We start from the raw sequence: 22,556 nt of genomic DNA, 5'->3' as shown, positions 1-22,556 counted from the left end.
TGTGCATGTTGACATGTGGACATTTTTGCAGCTAGCAGGTGTGTTTATAACATTTGAGTGTGTGTGGACAGGCCCCGCCCTTTTTGTACTACATATGAACCTTACCATAATGATAAACAACCAGTAAACTTGTTGATTTATGCTGCTTCATGGTCTTATCCCCCTTCCCCTCCTATTATCACCCTCCTACCCCCCCCCCCCCCTCTCTCTAACATCCCTCTCTCTTCTTCCCTTCTTTCCTTTTCCGTCCGGTCCAACACCAAAGATTTCCAAAACATGGTTGAAATTAATAAAGTTTGGCCTCAATTACAAAAGGGGTTTATTCAGTCATACCTTTGGTTTGTCTGAAGATTAATAACCCCTCTTGTTAAAGTAAAATATGTCCAACACAAGAGGCCCTCCGCTCTCATCTGCCTGCCTAGCTGTTGGACAGGACAAGTTAGAAAAAAAAATTATAATAAAATGCCCCGTCCTCCGAACACAGAATATATCGACCCCCACACCTCCGCTCAGTTCTCACACACCCATCTCCAATTGCACTCGCTCCCCCCCCCCCCCCCCCCCCTCTCTCGTGGCACGCGGGGCTGTCAGCACACACCCACTCCGCAACACACCTTTCTGTGAGCGACTCCATCTAGTGTTGAAACTGAGAAGTGCAACAGAGTTGATCTCAAGCGCCATGTGCGGGCCATATTCAATTACATTTTCAAAATTTGCTGCGGGCCAATATAAACAGACCCACGGGCCGCAGTTTTGCTGTAGTTTGGACACCCCTGATCTATGGGATTAGTAAAAACAAATTTCTAGAATATCAGCAATTTAAATCAGCTATAAGCACTAAATACTGCCTGACCCAAATAGACCTAGACCTTTCCCTTACAGTAACACATTTTATTGACCCAAAAAAATCCCAAGCTCACTTCCAAAATGTATAAGTTGATATCTAACATAGATGAAACCATTTACTTACCCATGACAAAATGGGAGTCTGAGCTATCATTGAATTCTAGTGATCAATTTTGGCTACAGATCTGTTTGAATGCCTTTAATATGACCAAAAGCCCTAATCTGCAACTTATTCAATACAAGATTCTCCACAGAACTCACTACACCGGACAGAGGTTATTTAAAATGGGTCTCAATCAGTCTGCTGTATGCACACAGTGCATAGGTAACAACATAGACGACTATTTGCATGCTCTGTGGCTCTGTCCACCTGTCCAATCATTTTGGCGTAAGGTCTGTGAGGATTTATCAGTCTGGTTTAATCATAAGATTCCTGCTTGCCCCAAATTCTGCTTATTCTGTGACCTGAATAACATCAACATGGAATCTAACAAGGCCTATATGGTTCTCACCGCTGTATGTATCGCAAAGAAAACTATCCTCCTAAACTGGAAATCTAAAAATAATCTTAGCATCAACCACTACAGAAACCTCATGTCAGAGCATATTAGTTTAAAGATAATGTCCTCCACAAAAAACCTGTCGGCTTCAGACTCTCCCTGGCTCCAGCTGGTTAGTCACATCACCTAGTAGGGGTGGGATGGTGATGGGTTGAGCCGGGTCCTGGCCGGTTGGGTGGGCCGGGGTGGGTTTGGGGTGGTGGGATCTGCCGGGCCTGCCGTTCTCCAGGCTTCGGGGCTCTGGCTGCTCGTGGGGGGGGGCGCACTCTGCCGGCGACTTGGTAGGGGCTCCTGGGTTGGTGCCTTCTGGGCGCAGGGTAGGCAGTGCGACCGGGAACGGCAGACGGGTGCCGTGCTGGGTGGCTGGTTGCCGTGGCGTGGGGGGGGGCTTGGGGTTCTGGAGCCTGGGGTCGTCTGCCCGCGGCCGGTGTTTCGCCCGTGGCCAGTAGTTGGCGCATGGCCTGGCCTCCCGGGGGGGTCGGCGTTGCATTCGAAGCAGGGGTTAAGGGGTTCACTTGGGTGGGTTTATTGTATTATTACTATTTTATTTATTTATTCATTTATTATTTTATTCCTTTCTTTCCTTTTTATTTATTTTTATTATTTTTTATTATTATTTTCTTTAATTTATTTATTTCATTTTATTTATTTTATTATTATTAGTAGTAGCAGTATTAGTATCATTTATTATTATTATTATTTAATCTATTTTGGGTTTTTTTAGGGGGGGGTGCAGGGGGCGGGGTGCTAGTCCTTAGGGAGGTCAGGGCATGAATGGTGGGGCTGGCCCTCCTGCCCCTCCGTTTTGGCACCGGGCCCCTTCCTTGCTGGCTGTCTCTCGGCGCTACGAGGCTCTGACCTGCATCTGCGGCTGGCTTGCCGCCTCCTGACTGCCAACCGCCCTGGGAGGGGGTCGCCTACCGCGGCCGGCTGGGGGGCCGGTCGCTCGGGGGAGCCTTCTTCCCCGGTTGTGCCCATCCGGCTGCTCCTCCCCGCTCTCACCCAAACAAATTTCGCACACAGGCACATAGGGCTCGGGGTATCTGGATGGGGGGGTCATGCTGGCGGGGCTCACTTGGAGTGTCTCTCTGGGGTCGCGTCGGCATCCGCCCTCCATCCCGCTTTTACTTGCATATTAGACACCCTGATTAATCTAGGGCCTTGTGGGGAGGGTCATCTTTCACTGGTCCCCCACACAATTTTAACTTCCACTTTAGACACACACTGCATGTTAGCAGCACACACACAGCAAATACACACCACACACAGAGGGACCCTGGAGTGGGGGGGCCCTGCGGCTTGGAAGCGGTGGGGCTTCCCACACTAGAGACCTCCTATTTTACCTGCAGCACACATACAGCACTCCCACATCTCCGTACATGGGTGGGGTCGGGGAGGGGCGGTCGGTCTTCACCCCCCTGGTCCTCTCAGGGGGGCCGGGGATTGTGGGTATCCTGTCGGTTGCGGTGATGGTCGGGCATACGACGCTGGGGGGTCGGTCGGCCGAAGGGGGTTACTGCGTGGCGGCAGGGGGTGGGGGGCAACCACAAGATCGTAAGTATGTGTGTGAGAGTGCATGGGTGGGACGGACCTGGGGGCTGGCTCACTGGGATCCTCTGTGCCTTTCCCTCCCCATCACAGAGGGGGGAGGGCATTGAGGGGGTTGGGGAGGGGGGCTCAGATAATATGGCGGGTGAGGAAGGTTGTAGTGGGTAGGGTTATGGGGGGTGGCTGTGGGTTGCTTGGATTGGGTACCGGGGCTGGCTTGCGGAGACGGGGCGCCGGTCGGGTGGTGGGCGGCTCATGGGTTTTCGGGGCCCTGGCTTCATCCTTGGCTCTTGTCTTGGGTTCGCTTATGCCTTTGGGTGTCGGGGGGGGCCCCCTATAGGGTGGCCTTCTCTGCGCCTGGCTGGGTGGGCGGTCCCCTCCTCCCTCACTCCCGGGCTGCCTGGGTCCGGATGCCGGGGGCGCTTCTGGCCTGGGGGTCTCTCCTCCCCTCTCCTGGTCTGGCTGGGTAGGATCTGGCTCCCTTTATGAACACACGGTTCACTTTGGCAGCGTGCATGTATCTCCACCCCCACGCGCATGTGCACACTGCCACACTGCTCCCTGTCTGCTTCATCCCCCTTCCTAACCCACAGTGTCTTGATGGAGAGATATTTTCCGCTCATCTTCGTGTCAGAACTTCACCTTTGATGTAATATTTGTCTTTCCAGTAGATCTGGTATAATTGTTACAACTTAAAATAAAAACTTATTCAAATCAGTACTTGTATCCCCCACTTTCTCACCTCTTTTCCTTTTACTCTCTTCCACCCCCCCTCACATTCTTCCCCTCTCCCTCCCCACACACACTAAATGTAACAAATAAAAAAAATAATACAACAAAAAGGGGTTTATACAAATCTACACTCTGATTTCTCGAAGCTATACAACCTCTTTTTGTGATAGTAATACCTGTCCAAACAAAATGCCTTCAGCTCTAATTGTTTGCTAAGTTGTTGGACAGAACAAGAATTAGAGGAAGTGCAGTTCTCCATCAGTCCACTGGGGGAGCTGCAGCACCATAACTGAGAGACAGTGAAGCTGATCTCAGATCAGTTCCTGCTGCAGCTCTGACACTCATCTCCACTTCCTCTGATTCCTCCATCACTCTGCTCTCCACCTCCCAGGAACACCGTCCAGTCACCACATCTCTGCAGACCAGCTGCTGCTGCTGCTCCTCTCTGCTCCTCCAGGAGGAACATCAGACTCACCACCTCCACCTGAAGAGAGAAAGTAGAGAGACGGAGATGAAGGAGTGTCTCCTGATCCTGGTCTGTCAGTCAGTGATGCAGCACAGCAGCAGAAAGAGCAGCAGGAGCTTCAGTCCTGTTCAGAGCAGCAGCTTCCTGTCATCTTCACCTGTTGGAGCTTCTGCTGCTCTGATTGGCTGACTGTTGTCCTGAAGCCTGTCATCATTCTCCTCAGAGCTTCACTGAGAAGCTGCAGCTTCACAGGAAACTCTGCATCTTTGCTCTCAGACTAACTTTAGGACCAAACATCTGGAAGCAGCTGGACTGACTCCAACCCTATACTGACCCCAGAGACTGCAGTTTGGAGTTTGGACTCTTCACCAGATCCTGGAGCTGCTGAACATCTGAAGAATGAAGGTAATTCCCTCTCAGGTCCAGTTCTGTCAGGTGGGACGGGTTGGAATTCAGAGCTGAGACCAGAGCAGGAATTCTGGACCAATCCAAATGGCATTCCTCCAACCTGAATCAAGAACAAAGAGTTGAGTTTAAAGACAAAGTTCCTGTTTTTCATCCTTCACTTCTTCTAAAGAGTTCAGAACGGAAGAAAATCAGAAAGTTTAGAAAAAGTCCAAAGATGTGAAGCAACAGCAGCAGATCAGAAGAGTCCAGCAGAAGCAGAGAAGAAGAACATTCAGGAACATTCAGGACAACATGCAGCTGCTTCAGGAAAGAAGTCCAGATGTGTGAAAGTCAAACATCAGCCTGTGGCTGCATCCAAACCAACTGATGTTTCTGCAGCAACAGCAGAAAAAGTCCACTTCCTCTTTCTGCTCAGCTCTTCTCCAAACAGCACTGAATCATGGGAGAATTTCAGCAGCAGGATGCTGGAAAGTCTTCCTCCCAGTTTTCAGGAGATGATCTTCCAGTCCTTCTCTGCTGCAGCCCTTCAAGCAGAGACTTTCAGCTCCAACAGATCAAAGCAGAGAGAAGAAGGAAGTGATGAGGAAGAGTCAGCAGCAAATGTTGGACATTGATCCCTGATCAAGCATGACTTCAGCTCTGAATGAAGAGTCAGAAGCTGCTGGGAGCTTTGATGGATGATGTGATGATGTTTGTGGATGAAAAGGTGAGGATGTTTGTGGAGGATGTGTCTGTCAGAGCAGCATCCAGCTGCAGCAGGACTCTGTCACCCTAAGCCTTTGGACCTTTCAGCTGCATCTGCTGAAACACAGCAGGACTCAGAGTGCATGTGAGCGTGCACGTGAGGCTGCTGCTTCTGCACGCGCTTTAAAGGAGTCTCTTGGACCAAAGACACAGAGCAGAGCTGATGAGCTTCATGTCTGCAGTTCAGTCCTAACACAACTTTGTCATCATATGGATGTGAACACAACTGAAACATGGAGTCTAACCTCAGAGTCTGCAGTCTGCAGTCTGAACTCTTCAGAAAACCACACAGATGAAGAACTCCGCAATTCAGGTTCTGGTTTCTGCTCAGGTCCAGTTCTGTCAGATAGGACGGGTTTTTCTTCAGAGCTGAGACCAGAACTTCACAGCTGAATTGTGACAAACTGCAGTCCTTCAACCTGCAATGAGACAGAAAAGTGTGTTCAGGAGCAGTGATGCAGCTGGAGGTCCAGGAACTTGGTCCATTCAGTCAGGTGGGACCCGCCCTGATGAGACACTGACAGATGACATTTTCAGGAGAGATTTTGGAGGAAAAATCATGAAGACCTGGAAATGAAAATGCATTATGCATGGGGTAAGAGGTAAGATCGGGCCTAAAAAATCCAGCCCGACCCGACACAGGCCCGCAGGCATTAAAGCCAAACCCGGTCCGAACCCGACCAATTAACTTGATTTGCAGGCCCGAGCCCGAAGCAAACCCGAAATTTCAATTTATCCCATTTTTATTTCCAGAAACCCCCCCCAGATTTCTTAAAGGTAAAATAATCTACATATTTTTACGATCATGAAAGCTATTTTCTTTTGAACAGAGAGTGGTCGCTGCAGCCGCGTGCGTATAAGCTCGTTGTTGTGGCATAGAGTTCTGCCGGAAGCGCTGCACATAGGTTCCTCCCTACATGACAAATGCATTTGCACAACGAAATAACGCTGGAACACAGAAAAAGAGGCCATTTTTAATTTTTCGCTCCTATATAATTGCTATTCGATATTTTACTTTATTACTTTATTTATTTTATTTTTATTTTATTTCCCAACTAATGACTCATCCGCGATGATCCAGTATAAACTGAGGGAAGTGACTTTTTACAAAAAAAGTAACAAACAAACAAAATAGAAAAGAAGTAGTCCGCTCCCACACTTAACTAGTCAAGTGGACCGGCGGAGCGCGGACTTACAGCTTTGTGTTTGGGGGGGGGGGGGGGGGGGGGGGGGGGGGGCTTTGTTACATGAGCGGTATGTGTGGGAGATTTAGGACTGCGATCCGTCCCGCAACTCTAGGTGAATGACCGAACTCAGAACTGGGTCTAAAAGTGTGTCTCAGAGGCTTTGGGGCGGTGTAATAATAATAATAATAATAATAAATTTTATTTAGAATGCGCTTTACATTTTAGATAAAATCTCAAAGCGCTACAATGGAGGCAGGAATAACAATGGTTTACAATAAGAACAAAGTAAGACAAAAAACAATAGTCAAAGTACTTAAAAGCATTATTAAAAAAGAAAGTTTTTAAGCCCTTTTTAAATGTGCCAAGGCTTTGTGGGGCTCTGAGGGATTGTGGAAGATTGTTCCAGAGTGGAGGGCTGATGAAGGCAGTGTGTGAAATTGGAACGGAGGAGTCGTGAAGTGGCTTGCGGGAAAAGGAGCTTACTTGAGTTCCATGTGTCCATGGAACTCCATGGACACATTGGTAGGTGAGAAGACAGAGTTTGTATTGAATTCTGGAACGAATGGGTAACCAGTGAAGTGACTGAAGGACAGGAGTGATGTGGTCAAATTTGCGTCTCCTTGTCAGGACCCTAGCAGCGCAGTTTTGGATGTGCTGGAGCTCCAGGCTCCTGCCAGGAATCTCAACAAGGAGAGCATTGCAATAATCTAGTCTGGAGGAGATAAAAGCATGGATTACTTTTTCTGCATCAGACTGGGTGAGTGAGGGGCGGAGCTTTGCAATGTTTTTGAGATGGAAAAAAGAGACTTTGGAGAGGTGACGTATATGATGATCAAATGTTAGAGTAGAATCGATTTTGACACCAAGATTTATCACAGGTGAAGAAAGCAGGATGTTGTGACCAGAGACCAGAATACTTTTGGTGGAGGATGTTTTGATCTGGTGAGGGGTAACGATTAATATGGCTTCAGTTTTGTTGCTGTTGAATTGGAGAGAGTTTTCAGCCATCCATGCCTCTATCTCCTCGAGACATGCCTGGAGGGCAGAAGAAGTTAGGGTGGGAGTGGAATCCATTTTTACACATAACTGTGTGTCATCGGCGTAACAGTGGAATGAGATGTTGTGTTTACGAATGATTTGTCCAAGTGGAGATATGTAGATGGTAAAGAGTGAAGGTCCAAGAACAGAGCCTTGAGGAACTCTGCAGGGGACTGTGTGTGTGTGAGATTTAGCAGTCCCCAGAGCCACATATTCTGTCCTGTTTGTGAGATAATAATAATAATGGATTGGATTTATCTGCGCTTTTCAAGACACCCAAAGCGCTCACATTGTGTCCATTATTCATTCACTCCTCATTCATACTTGGTGATGGTAAGCTACGGTTGTAGCCACAGCTACAACCGTAGCTTGCTGATTTAAACCAGTTGAATATGTTCCCAGAGAGTCCAACAGTAGTATGAAGACAGTTAAGGAGAATGCCGTGATCCACAGTGTCAAATGCAGCTGATAGGTCCAGAAGGAAGAGTAGAGATGGGGAGCCCTGGTCATTCATGATGATGAGTAGGTCATTCATGACTCGGACCAGGGCTGTCTCTGTACTGTGAGCTGGCCGGAAACCAGACTGAAATTTTTCATATAAGCTGTGCGTTGAGAGATGATGGTGGAGCTGAGCAGCGACAACTTTTTCAAGAACCTTGGACAGGAATGGTAGGTTGGAGATGGGTCTGTAGTTTGCCAAGTTATCAGGGTCCAGTGCAGGCTTTTTTAAGTGTGGTCTTATAAAAGCAGTTTTGAGAGCAAGGGGAACATGACCAGCTTGTAATGATTGGTTAATTATAGTTGTGATAATTGGACTGATACTTTGATCAGGGCTGTTGGGAGGGGGTCAAGTGAGCAGGTTGAGAATTTCATAGTCCTCAAGATGGCCTCAACCTCTTTCTGTGTAGTGGATGTGAATTCAGAAGGGGTCCTTGGAGCTGTTGGTACAGTCGGGTTTGCAGATGAGGTGGGAATAGTGGTAGTGGGCAGCAAGTTAGATCTTATGGAAGATATTTTTTTGGTGAAAAAATCCATGAATCTATCACAGCTGCTGACACTAGCATCACTATGGGTAAGTGTGGGGGGCTTAAGCAGAGAGTGTATGGTGGAAAACAGCTGTTTTGAATTTCCAGTGTTGCTATTGATCTTGTGGGAATAGAACTTAGACCTGGCTATTGTAAGGGCTATACAGTAGACCAGGGGTCGGGAACCTATGGCTCGCGAGCCATATATGGCTCTTTTGATGGTCACATGTGGCTCGCAGACAAATCTTTAATTATACTTTTTTTTTTTCATTAGACCAGTCCTCGGCGCGATGCGATGCCAGAGGCGCGCAGTAGTAGCGGTGCTTAGAGAGAGAAATCTGCGCCAGCACTTTCAGTTTACTATTATCTATTATTTCACAGAGTTTGTGCCAGATGAAAACCTGTGAATTGCCGTGCCTAAAACTGCGCGCTCCCGTCTATGAGAAAGAGCGCGCAGTTGCGGAGACGGGATGTGTGAGGAAGAAAGCAGAGGGTGGGGGTGAGGGGTTGTGGAGACCGGCAGCAGGTGAATCGCGCAGGGATTGTAAAAACGTAAAACCCGCTGCCTGTCACTCACTGTGGCGTGTGTGTCTGGCTCCCCGTCTGCATGTGAGCAGTCTTTGTCACATCTAAAGAACATTCAGACCAACCTAAGATCACGTTTAACGTCTCAACGCCTGCGTGAAGCAGAAACTCACCACGTATCAACCAGACAAGACAATCAGCAAAACTACCACGAGAAATACTCGTCATTTATTAGCAACAGCATAACAATGTTATTGAAAAGAATCCACAGACTTATTGTACTTTAAAAATGTTGAAATTACATCAAATGCACACATTCATTTGTATATTTAGTTTTAAACATATTGTCGCAGACTGAGTTTAACTTGGCTGTTAGGCCGCGTTATAAGTTCTGGAGTTCTGGAACGCATCAAGCAGAGATCTGATTGGCCCTCAGTTCTGTCGCTCAGCCTGTTGTTAGGTAATTTGGACCAATGGGGTTCAGCTATGGGCCGAATAAGGGAAATGGGAGGGCTGCAGCGGGAGCAGGGGAATATAAAGTTGGGAGAAGCGCTCTCGTGTCGGCGGGAGAGATTCAGGAGTTGCTGAATTAATTGTACGGCGTTTGTTGCGGTCTGCAGTAACCAGAATAAAGAACCTTCAAAGAGGTTAAGTCTCCGTGCCTCAGTGTGGGAAAGGGACACTACATTATTGTATGGCTCTTTCGAAGTTACATTTAAAAATATGTGGCGTTTATGGCTCTCTCTGCAAAAAAGGTTCCCGACCCCTGCAGTAGAGTTTTTGATGGTCTCGATGGGCCTGTTTGTGTACTGCCAAGTTGTTTTTTACGAGTCTTCGTTCCATGGCTCGTCCAAGTCTTTTAAGAATACGCAGTTCCTCTTTGTACCACGGGGCTGATCTAGTGAAAGAGACGGTTCTTGATTTCAGGGGTGAATTGGATTGCAGAATGTTATGAAGTGTAGAATTGTAATGATCAACAGATTCATTAACTGAGGTGAGTGGTGATGGCAGAGTTTTTGTATATCCTCTTGAATGGCTGCATGGTCAATGTTTTTGAAGTTCCTGAAATATATTTTCCGTTTTGTGTTTTGATGTTGGTGAGCCAATGCTACTTTTAATGAAATAACCTTGTGGTCAGACACGTCCAAGTCATAAATAGGATTACATAATACAGATTAAATGAAGTGCGTGGAGGGGATGGGGGATTGGGGGGTTGGGGGTCCGCGGCACACGTCTGTGCAGAACCGGGGCCTGTGATCCGTATGGTTATGGTATGGCTTTTGCGGAGTGTGAAATATCAATGTATATAGCCGCTCGGCGGAACCGATATCCTCTCCCGGTTTTTCAAACCCTACTGCGCATGTGCGAATGATTTATTACGACCGAAAATGTGACCCATGGTACGTTTGTTATATTCTGAAAACATTTTTCAGGGCTCATGTACAGGGTTGGATTCTAATTCGACCATAGATCCGATTAAGATATTTTGCACATGTAACTGTGGCTTATGGTGTCGACTCGCAACGTGGCGGGGGCGTGGCATCACGATGGTGTCTCTCCAGCGTAATGCCACTCACCCATCACGATGGACGATGGTATCATCCATCGACACAACCCTAGTTCAAGATCCTCCTGTTAACCTATAAGGCCTTACATGGAATGACCCCATCCTATATCAAAGACCTCATAGTGCCTTACCATCCAATCAGAACACTTCACTCACTAAATGCAGGACTCTTTGTGGTTCCTAGAATTAGTCAAAGTACAGTTGGAGGTAGAGCGTTTAGCCACCAAGCCCCTGTTTTCTGGAATAAACTCCCAGCTCATGGAAGAGAGGCCGACACAGTTTCTACATTCAAAGTTAGACTGAAAACATTCCTCTGTGGACAGGATTATTGTCAGACTAGATCTACATGAGAACCTATGAAGAAAGAGAAAAAGGAGCCTCAGAGTCTCAGCAGCAGCATACGGTAAGGTGGGAATGGGGGGGGTCAGTCATCACTCTGCAGTTCAGTCCTAACACAACTTTGTCATCATATTGATGTGAACACAACTGAAACATGGAGTCTGACCTCAGAGTCTGCAGTCTGCAGTCTGGACTCTCCAGAAAACCACACAGATGAAGAACTCCGCAAGTCAGGTTCTGGTTCCTGCTCAGGTCCAGTTCTGTCAGATTGGACGGGTTTTTCTTCAGAGCTGAGACCAGAACTTTACAGCTGATCTTTGACAAACTGCAGTTCATCAACCTGCAATCAGACAGAAAAGTGTGTTCAGGAGCAGTGATGCAGCTGGAGGTCCAGGAACTTGGTCCATTCAGTCAGGTGGGACCCGCCCTGACGAGACACTGACAGATGACATTTTCAGGAGAGTTTGTAACACTCTACAGTTCATTTAGAGTCTTACGATAATTGTCGCGGGTTGATTATAGAACACAAATGAACAAATGTACAACCAATTAAATCAAGATATGTTCTTTAACCCTAACAATTCATTGATCCCAGTCACACTCCATGAATCGCTCTCCCGATGTTTACATATAGGTCCGTGCCTGCATTTACAATGACACCCTATTGTCCGTCTAGCGTCCTCCACCTGCATGCGCAGAAGCGCTCCAATATAAGAATCCCTCCCAAAGTCAAAAGAAACAGATAAAAACTGAAATGATCTCACCCCGTCCTTCGGGTTAATGTCAGTGAGTCTCATTTTGCTCTTGGTCACTTTCCAGCCACGTCCATCCCCAAAAGAAATTAATAATAATCCCCGCAGCAGAATTTGGAAAGGTCCACGTCAGATCCTCCTCTGTAACTCCCGTTGGTCGGTTTCCGAGGTATTCGGTGAGTACTTGCTCCTTGGAAGGGCCCTTGTAGTCTCCCTTTCCGTCTTGTCAGAGTTTGTGACTCTTCTTAGCCTTCAGCCCACCTTGTCTGTCCCTTTTTAACCCGGAAGCCATGCCGTGAGTTAACGCACCCCCAGCTGATATCGCATCAGCTGTGAAGGGTGACGTCAGCGGCATCCCCGGTACACCAATACACAAAATACACACATACACTAAAATAAAAGGAAAACATAGGACCTCTTCACCTCACAGGGTGTAAAATACAGAAAATATGATACATTTATGTGACTGTCACATAGTCCCCCCTCACGCCGAAGGCTACTAAGGCCTTAACCCATGATAGGTCTTTGATAGGTCTAAGTTACCCGGGAGAAAGAGCGCATCTTTCCTCCATTGGTTATAGTACCTAGCTTGTCTAGCCTTATGCAACCCCACTCTCCGTCTGATCTCCTCTGCCATTGAACCTATTTTTACCAGCTGGGCTACCGATGAAACGTTCCCACGCAGACAGACGGCCACCTCGGGTTGATGTTATTAAGTGTCCGCCGAACTATCTCTTCTTCTGTCATGTCTCGTTTCCACTTCAGACACAAAGCCCTATAGTCATAGGCAAAGTGACGTAAACACTGCTTCGGCCTCGGCACAATTGTTCTTAATTGCTCTTCCACTTCACTTAAATAATCAGTTGGCAGGAAAGCGGATAAAAAAGCCTCCTTGAATGTCAACCAATCATGTACAACAGGTTTAGTGGCTTTCCACCAGCTTAAAGCGGGTCCCTTCAGGACTGCGGACAGGGCTCCTAACAGTTCGTGATTTGATAAGGGTCTAAGGTCAAGATAGTTTTCACACTGTTCAATGAAATTCAGTGCATCCGAGGTCTGCAGACCACCAAATGTGGGAAAATCCAACAGAACAGGAGGTTTGGATGGGGGGGTTGCAATTTCTAATGGACTTTAACCTGAAAACATAAAGGTGAATGAAAATGCAGTAGATTTAATAAATTATTAAAATAGAAATAGAACTGATAATTGTTAAATGGTTTTCATCTGAATTATGAACCTAACAAACATAACATCCAATAATTTTACTTTGATTTAAAGCTTTGATTTCTAAAATGTCAGATTAAATAGTATTTCTTCATCTTGAATCTTATATTGTAAAATAAATTTTCAAATGACATCATCACATTGTAAAGTAAATTGTTCACTGAGGATTGAATATCACTTTGAATTATGGGTAAAAAAATCTTCAATAGGAAAATCTGGATCCCATTTTAATGGATCTGACACAAATCAAGAGAATATAGAAAGTTTAAACCCCCTGCAGATATCTTACAGAGAATGAAGATTCATGAAAACAAATTTGCTGATTCATAAAAACAAAGTTGTTGATTCATGAAAACAAAATTGCTGATTCATGAAAACATAATTGCTGATTCATGAAAACAAAGTTGCTGATTCATGAAAACCCATCAAAGAGACATTGTAGAATTTTCCAACAGCAAAGCTAAATGAACAGAACCCTGTTCAGAACCTTTAGAACCGGAAATCCTCCTCTGTGTTCCAGAGAAATCCACAATGAGTCCAGATTTCCAAAAGAACTGGGATTGGCGGTTTGGCCCTGAAGAACTCATGACCAGGACTGCTGCTGAAGTAGTTCAGATAGTTTTTTTTTTTTCAGGAATCAGGAATGAATCAGGAATCAGGAAACTTTATTGTCATTTTATCATGATAAAACGAAATTAGGCTCTCTGGTCCCGGGCCAGCCGTTTACATTCAGACATAAATAATATATATCAATAATAATGTCAGTAAAATATCAGTCTGTTATGGTGTGGTTCCTGATGAGTATTGCACAGAAGTATTTTTTTTTTTTTCAAATTGCACAGTATTTTATGTTAAGTATTGCACAGCCCTGTGATATTGCACTTGGGAATTAGCTTGTTGTCCATAGAGGGGGGGGGGGGGGTGCAGTGATCAACCGGAGTTAAGCAGTCTGACTGCTTCAGGAAAGAAACTGTTCCTCAGTCTGGTGGTCCTGCTCTTTATGCTCCTCAGCCTCCTGCCTGAGGGGAGCAGGGAGAACAGAGGGTGTGAGGGGTGGGTGGGGTCTTTCAGGATGCGAGAGGCCCGTTTCCTGCATCTGGTCGTATAGATGTCAGTGGTGGACGGCAGGCTGCAGCCCACAGTCCTCTGTGCAGCTTTGGTCACTCGTTGCAGAGCTTTCCTCTCTGCCGCAGAGCAGCTGCCGTGCCACACCGTGATGCAGGAGGTCATGACGCTCTCCACCACACACCTGTAGAAGGAGGTCAGGACTGGGATCCCCATCCCAGCTCGCTTGAGCCTCCTCAGGAAATAAAGGCGCTGGTGTGCCTTCTTGACCAGGCAGGAGGTGTTGGTGCTCCAGGTGAGGTCGCTGGAGATGTGCACGCCCAGATACCTGAAGCTGGAAACCACTTCCACCACGTCCCCTCCGATGTGAATGGGGGGAGGGGGGCATCTGTCCTTCCTAAAATCCACTTTCATCTCCTTGGTCTTCTTCCCATTGATGCAGAGGTTGTTGTCTCTGCACCAGCTCTCCAGATGTTCCACCTCCTGCCTGTAGTCAGACTCATCGTTGTTGGAGATGCGTCCAACCACAGCTGTGTCATCCGCAAACTTCACGATCAGACAGCTGGGGTGACTCGCTGTGCAGTCGTGCGTGAGCAGGGTGAACAGGAGGGGGCTCAGCACACAGCCCTGGGGGGAGCCCGTGCTGAGGGTGATCGGGGAGGGGGAGACGTTGCGGATTTTTACAGACTGCGGTCTGTCTGTCAGGAAGTCCAAGACCCAGTTGCACAGAGTGGGGTTCAGTCAAAGTGTGTTTAGTTTCTGGGTGAGGGTCTGCGGGATGATGGTGTTAAAAGCTGATGTGAAGTCCACGAAGAGCAGTCGAACGTACGCGTTCTTGTTCTCTAGGTGGGTGAGGGTTGTGTGGACCACAGAGGAGATGGCGTCCTCTGTGGATCGGTTTGACCTGTATGCGTATTGGTGCAGGTCCTTGGTGATGTCGATGGATTCTGTGATGCGGGTCATAACCAGTTTTTCGAAACATTTCATGACTATCGGTGTCAGGGCAACCGGCCGATAGTCATTCAGACCTGTCACTGTGGATGATTTGGGTATTGGAATGATGGTGGCGGTTTTCAGGCAGGTGGGGACCACTGCCTGCATCAGGGAGGTGTTGAAGATGTCTGTCAGCACCTCTGTGAGCTGGTGTGCACAGTCCTTCAGCACCCGTCCAGGGATGTTGTCGGGTCCAGCAGCTTTGTGAGGGTTGATCCGCTGGAGGGTCCTCCTCACCTCAGCGGGCGTCACACTGAAAGGCTCTTCGCCAGGTGGGATGGTGAGTTTGGTGCTGGGAGGGGCGGTGTTGGAGTCCTCAAAGCGGGAGTAGAAGAGGTTGAGTGCGTCTGGTAGAGAGGGGTCCTCAGGACATTGTGCATCTCTGGTGTTGTAATCTGTGATGCACTTAATGCCCTTCCACATACTCCGAGGGTCATTCGACGTAAAGTGTCCCTGAATCCTCTGAGCATAGGCGGCCTTGGCCCTCCTCACCCCAGCATGCAGCTCCCTTCTTGCTGCTCTGAGTGCCACCTTGTCACCTGACTGGAACGCAGCATTCCTGTGTTTCAGCAGAGCCCGCACCTCTGCGTTCAGCCTTTAACTTGTCCTGTTCAACAGCTGGGCAGACAGATGAAAGCTGAAGGCCTCTTGTGTTGGACATATTTTACTTTTACAACAGCGGTTATGAATCTTCTGACAAACCAGAGGTTTGTCTGAATAAACGCCTTTTGTAATCGAGGCCAGACTTTATTCATTTTAATTATTTTTGAAATTCTTTTTTGTTGGACCAGACGGAAAAGGAAAAGAAGGGGAGAAGAGAGAGGGATGTTAGAAAGAGGGGGATAGGAGGGTGATCTTAGGAGGGGAGAGGGGGGTAAAACCATGAAGCAGGATAAAGCAACAAGCTACTGGATGTTTATCAGTACGCTAAGGTACAGATAGAATACAAATCTCAAAGGGGCGGGGCCTATCCACACACACACTCAAATGTTATAAACACACCTGTTAGCTGCAAAAATGTCCACATGTCAACATGTACATAATACAGATAGTGTTCACACACGCATACTTATGCCTACAAGCCAACTAGTGTGAGATATTTCATTCATTCACGCAATTTGTTAGTGCAAAGGTGAGCTAACACCTGTGCTCAGTTAAGTGTTTATGTTCTTCTAAAATGGATCATGGAATGTGGAAAGCAGGAGGGGGAGCAACCAGCCACCCCCACACCCAGACCCCCGACACAGCAGCCGCGGCAGCCAGAAGCCCCCAACGCCACGTGGCAGCAAGCAGGCAGAGAACAACCGCCCCCGGGCGCCCACGCCCGCCACCCAGGCCAGGGCCAGCAGGACCGCCGCGAGGCCCCCAGAGCCAGAGAGCAGGGAGGTATGGGGGGAAAGAGAGCGCCCCAGCCCAACCAGGAGAGCAGCCCCCCTGCCGCGCCGGAAGAGCCCAACGCAGGGCCCCACCTGAGAAGGGCACCCACAGCCCCAGACGAGCACCCCATCACCACCCAGGAGTTCTGGGCATCCCCCCGCCCCAACCCCAGGTACGAGCCAGGACCCCCCAAGGGAGACCCGCTCCGCGCTCCAGGCAGCCACCCACCAGGGCCACAGATGGTCCAGGGAGGTGCAAGACAGGGGGCAGCCGCCCCCGCCCAGGAGAGGGGCACCCCAGAGAGAAGGGGGGCCCACAAGGGTTGTTGTAGACATGGCCCGACCAGGCTCTGCCACAGATGGAAATTGGCGAGGCCCAGCACCGGGCGGCAAGGACCAGAACCCACCCCGCAGGGACACAGACATCTCCGGCTCAGGTGTAATATGATCCCCGGTTTCTGGGCTTGCCAGAAAGCTCAGGGATCCCTCTCCCTGCGTGGGGAGAGCACCGCCGGGCCCAGGAAACCGGCACGCAGGGGACACGGCCGCCGCCGCCAAGGGCCCCGCACGCCCCACCAGGGATGGGGTAGGGGACAGATGGTCCAAGGTCCAGCCTTCCTTGCGACATGACTGTGTGCGTGTGTGTTAGTGAGGGTGTGTGTCTGTGTGTGTTTGTTTGAATGTATATTTTGAGGAGTAAATGGTGTGTGCACTAAGGGGGTGCAGTTAAAATTGGCGGGTAGGGCACTGAGGGGACATCTCCTGATTACTCACAGCTATGTCAGTCCCAGTTGATTCTAGAATCAAGTTCAAGATCCTCCTGTTAACCTATAAGGCCTTACATGGTATGACCCCATCCTATATCAAAGACCTCATAGTGCCTTACCATCCAATCAGAACACTTCACTCACTTAATGCAGGACTGCTTGTGGTTCCTAGAATTAGTAAAAGTACGGTTGGAGGTAGAGCGTTTAGCCACCAAGCCCCTGTTTTCTGGAATAAACTCCCAGCTCATGGAAGAGAAGCAGACAGTTTCTACATTCAAAGTAAGACTGAAAACATTCCTCTTTGGACAGGATTTTTGTCAGACTAGATCTACAAGAGAACCTCTGAAAAAAGAGAAAAAGGAACCTCAGAGTCTCAGCAGCAGCATACGGTAAGGTGGGAATGGGGGGGTCAGTCATCACTCTGTAGTCATGTCATCAGTCAGTCATCTGGACTCATCATATTGATGTGAACACAACTGAAACATGGAATCTGACCTCAGATTCTGCAGTCGGCAGTCTGGACTCTCCAGAAAACCACACAGATGAAGAACTCCTGGATCCTGCAGTTTGTTTATGCTCAGGTCCAGTTCTGTCAGATTGGACGGGTTTTTCTTCAGAGCTGAGACCAGAACTTTACAGCTGATCTCTGACAAACTACAGTCCTTCAACCTGCAATCAGACAGAAAAGTGTGTTCAGGAGCAGTGATGCAGCTGGAGGTCCAGGAACTTGGTCCATTCAGTCAGGTGGGACCCGCCCTGATGAGACACTGACAGATGACATTTTCAGGAGAGATTTTGGATAAAAAATCATGACCACCTGGAAATGAAAATGCATTATGCATGGGGGGGTTAGCAATTTATTTTTATATTGATTATAACATATTGAGTTAAATGAAAATGCTGAAGATAATAATGTGTCTAAAGGACGAGTTAGTAGATTTGATGTGAGAACTTGTGCACCAAAAATCTGTATCTGTGTGTACAAAAGCTTTTGCTATGAACTGGCAAATTCCAATTAACATGTGTTCATTTAGTGTTTCAACCTCCAATCTGTGATTACAACTGCTCAAATGAGCTTCAGCCTGAAGCTGCTGTCTCTACACCTGCACTCTGACTTCTGACACATTCCTTGCGAGAAACTTTTTTCAAAACTGATCTGTATCCGATAATGGAACTAGGGGAAGGAGTGTTGGACTAATGTATAGAAGTTATCTTATATTTGCATATTTTATGCATTACTTACCTATATAGCTGCTATAATCATGTTTGCAGAAGTGTGTGTGTGTCCACACACACTTCTGCAAACATGCAAAAAAAAGGCCTCGCTCAGACAATACGGACCTCGTCTGTGGAACAGCCTGAGGATGTGAAGGCCTCATCCACTGTTGAGGTTTTTAAAAAGAAACTAAAGACTCATCTATTTAACTCAGCTTTTAATTAGATCTCATATGTGTGATTTTTACTCTTATTTTTTATATGCTATTTTATCACATATTTATTTATTTGCCTTTTAGTCCTTTTATGTCTTAACTTATTCTGATTTATATTTTAGACTTTTATATGCACTAAATCATCTTATTTAATTTTAATTAATATTTTCATATTTGACCTCTTTTCATATTTAATCTTTCTTATTTTATTACTTTTACATCTTAAACTGTTTACAAGTGTTTTCTCCCCCTTGGCTGGGGTGTTAGTGTTCGGGCTCACAGAGATTTTGGCCATGCTTGTCCTCTGGCATCTATTGTTCCGGCTCCTTTGGGCTGAAGGGCCTGGTGTGCCCATGTTGGGTGCACTGGGCCTGGGGGTTGGGGGTCTCTGGGGCGGGAGGTGCTGGGGATGAGTTGTGCCTGTGCTGCTTAGATGCTGACACCCCGGCCAACAGGAGGACAGGGCGGACGGCGCCTTCTGGGTTCTCTTTTCTTTAGCTCTGTCATTTCTCTTTGATTTTTGCTTGTTTTTGTTTATTTTATTATGAGGGGCTTATTTATTCATTTTATTACACGTGTGGGGATTCGTTTTATTGTATTCTTGTTAGTTTTTTATGGAGGCACCTTGAGCTGTCTGTTTGACATGAAAGGTGCTTTATAGATAAAATAACATGAATTTGAACTCTGTTTCACAGGAAGGTGGAGGTGACATCCTTGGGAGAAAACGATTATCTTTGTGTCTTTCCAGCATTCTCCTGAGAACCTGTTTTAGCTGTGTCTAGAATGAGTTGGAGGACGCTCTGAGTTAGTTTATCCCTGAGAAAAGGCTTTGCAGGTCCGAAAGTGATGTGAGAAAACTGTGGAAGGATGGACATGTGCCAATTAATGTTTCTGATAGCGCTGCAGCTGTGTTTGATCTGTTTCCCCTCCTTGGAGCTCAGCGCATATGTAGCTTAGGGAAAACCCAACAAACGTAATAAAAGGGGAGGCGACAGAATATGCGCCAGAGTGGAGAGAGATTGTTGCTTGGTATAATCTATAAAAAGAGAGGGTGCTGTCGAAGATGACACCCAGACTCTTAACCTGAGGGGAGGGGGAAATGGAGGAGGTTTCAAAGGGAATTGAGAAGTTCTGGACTGTTTATAACGGATTTGGTGCCGATCAGGAGAAGTTCAGTTTTATCATTGTTTAGTTTTAAGAAATTAGTAGTGAACCAGGACTTTATTGCAAGAAGGCAGTCAGTGAGGGAAGTGGGAGGTAGAGAGGAATTTGGCTTGGTGGAGATGTAGAGCTGAGTATCGTCTGCATAACAATAGAAGTTAATCTTGTATTTAAGGAAGATTTGACCAAGAGGGAGAAGCTAGATGATAAATAGCAGGGGTCCCAGGACGGAGCCCTGGGGAACACCTGTAGTGACAGGAACTGTATGGGAAGTGAACTGTTTTAATTGAATAAATTGGGTGCGACCAGAGAGGTAAGAGTGAACCTTTATTTGAGCACCTTTATTATGAGTCATATCTCTTAAAATGTAAAAACCTATATAAAAACTTTTAAAGATGGAATTTCTCACAAATAATTGATTTTAGTATGAATACGCTGACAAGTCATCACTCTGTAGTCATGTCATCAGTCAGTCATCTGGACTCATCATATTGATGTGAACACAACTGAAACATGGAGTCTAACCTCAGAGTCTGCAGTCTGCAGTCTGGACTCTCCAGAAAACCACACAGATGAAGAACTCCAGAATCCTGCAGGTTCTGGTTCCCGCTCAGGTCCAGTTCTGTCAGATTGGACGGGTTTTTCTTCAGAGCTGAGATCAGAACTTTACAGCTGATCTCTGACAAACTACAGTCCTTCAACCTGCAATCAGACAGAAAAGTGTGTTCAGGAGCAGTGATGCAGCTGGAGGTCCAGGAACTTGGTCCATTCAGTCAGGTGGGACCCGCCCTGATGAGACACTGACAGATGACATTTTCAGGAGAGATTTTGGAGGAAAAATCATGAAGACCTGGAAATGAAAATGCGTTATGCATGGGAGGGGGCTGTTTAGCAATTTCCTTTATGACTTTGACCCAAAAACATGAACAAAGCTCTTTCCAGTCACTTTCCCATTCAGAAACTGAAGGTGGCTCTGCTGCTCAACACTGGCACCCCCCCTCCACCAGAGGCAGGGTGGGGTTTAGTGTCTACAAATAAATATAATTATGTCACTAAAAGTCAGCAAAAGAAAAAATAACCAACATTTGTGTATCCTGTGGAGTCAAACTCATAATTTCCACATGATAAAAACATAAAGTACAGCTTTTTAATCACTAGACCATAGCAGACAACTATGGATTCATTAACATTACAGCTTTTTTGATGCCCATATGTGACACATCAGATCTCCGTTCTTGACGTGTGGTTTGAACGTGATAAAACGCAGCTTTTTACATCCGTCTTAGGACAACACAAGACGGATGTAAATTATTTTCTACTTTTAAAATGTTCTTAAAAACCAGTTTTTTTACGCCACTTGTCCTGGTGATTTCTGATACCTTTTACTTGCCATAGAAAGACAGAGACATGGTGGAACAGGTTAAACCCAGACTTTCTGTCTGTTCTGACAAATGTCAACAAGTTTAAAAATGAATACTAAGACTGATCACCACTCCAATAAAAAAAGAATGATGCTGTCCAATTGTGGAAAATGTATATAACTGTATATAATATAACTATAATGATCAAACATAATTTTACATGCAATACAAGCACCATGACAGACTCAAATTAAATTAAGTTCCTCAGGCTCTTTCTTGTAATGTAGCAAATGATTAATAAGACTAAATATTCTTATTTTTTCATTTTAATTGTAGTGACGTTTTTAAAAATATTGATGGTATTTTTTCTGAAGTATCCAATCCTATTGCTGTAGGTCTGACAGACACAAATGCAGTACTTTGGGTTTCAAACATAGTTGCAGTACTATTTCAACTTTGACCTTGTGATTTTCCTTGTGCAATATTGTTAGGAAAGTACTTTTTAGAGTTAATTCCAAAATAACTTTTAAACATTTTTGAGCTGCTGTTTGTGAATGACAGTAAATGTCAGATCTATTGGAAATGTTTCTGTATTTATTTGTATCAGAGTTCACATTTTTGTTGGTGACGCCACAGTTGTTCTGGAGAAAATGTCAAACTGACACTTTGTGTCACAAACGTTGCTGACCCCTGGTTTAAACCTTTCTCTGGCCAGGTAGCCCCGCCCCCAGCCTCATCCAGAAACTACCTGCAGAGGTTCTTCACTCTTATCCAGCAAAGATTTAGTGTCTGTTTAAGCACCAGGAACAAGAACCAGAAACCAGTCTAATGAAAGAGCTGTTTCTGATCCAGGCTGGGTTCTGAAGAAGAACCAGAACCAGGTCTGTGGGAAAGACCTGTCAGTCTGCTGCAGGTTGACCTCTTCATATCTCTGCATGAGGAGCTGCTGCTCTGTGGCTCAGAAATCTGCTGCAACTGTTTGTCCATTGAAATCTGCAGTTCTGGGATGGATTCATGTTTTCTTTAAAGAACACAGAACTTAGTCCCAGTTCTACACAGATTTGTGCCATGCCGCCCCCCCCCCTTCTCTTCCACTTCATTCATGTCCTTCATTTTTGTTTTAACCTGCGTCAGATTTACGTCCACCAATCAAAGTGGCTGCTGGATGTTCATCCAGAAGTGTGTTTCTAAATCTGACGCTCCCGCCGCGTGTGGGAGGTGTTCCAACCGTGTGTGGGAGGAGCCACAGCCACGTGTGGGAGGAGCTCCCTTCAAAAAGATTTCTCGCCCTCCTCATTTAAGACATGGAAGATGCTGAGAGATCCGGTGTATTTCTACTACAAAGAGCTCCACAAAAGCGTCAGAGTGAAACATGGACCTATTTGATGAACATGGAGCTGATATTCTGGTGATGGTAAATGTTTTAGATCAGTAAAAATGAG

At 46.5% G+C, this 22,556-nt stretch overlaps 2 protein-coding genes across 2 annotated transcripts in view; both read right to left on the bottom strand.

The window, feature by feature from the left end:
• The window catches only part of LOC144982142 (NLR family CARD domain-containing protein 3-like), a 92,305-nt gene that overhangs the window by 56,636 nt on the left and 13,113 nt on the right, over positions 1–22,556 (bottom strand). The window lies entirely within an intron of this gene.
• Positions 871–21,162, bottom strand: LOC144990045 (ribonuclease inhibitor-like). The gene is made up of 7 exons (XM_078942529.1): positions 21,140–21,162; positions 20,279–20,455; positions 17,658–17,831; positions 11,152–11,325; positions 5,550–5,723; positions 4,487–4,660; positions 871–4,170 (listed from the first exon to the last, which is right to left on the bottom strand). Exons 1-7 carry the CDS (start codon positions 21,160–21,162, stop codon positions 4,158–4,160), a joined length of 909 nt encoding a protein of 302 aa, XP_078798655.1. The 3' UTR covers positions 871–4,157.

The sequence above is a fragment of the Oryzias latipes genome, chromosome 2 (assembly GCF_053564925.1).
Source record: "Oryzias latipes strain Hd-rR chromosome 2, Olatipes_Hd-rR_3.1".
Taxonomy (NCBI): Eukaryota; Metazoa; Chordata; class Actinopteri; order Beloniformes; family Adrianichthyidae; genus Oryzias; species Oryzias latipes.
Note: the sequence above shows the minus strand (reverse complement) of the source record. Positions and strands in the feature narration are given on the sequence as shown.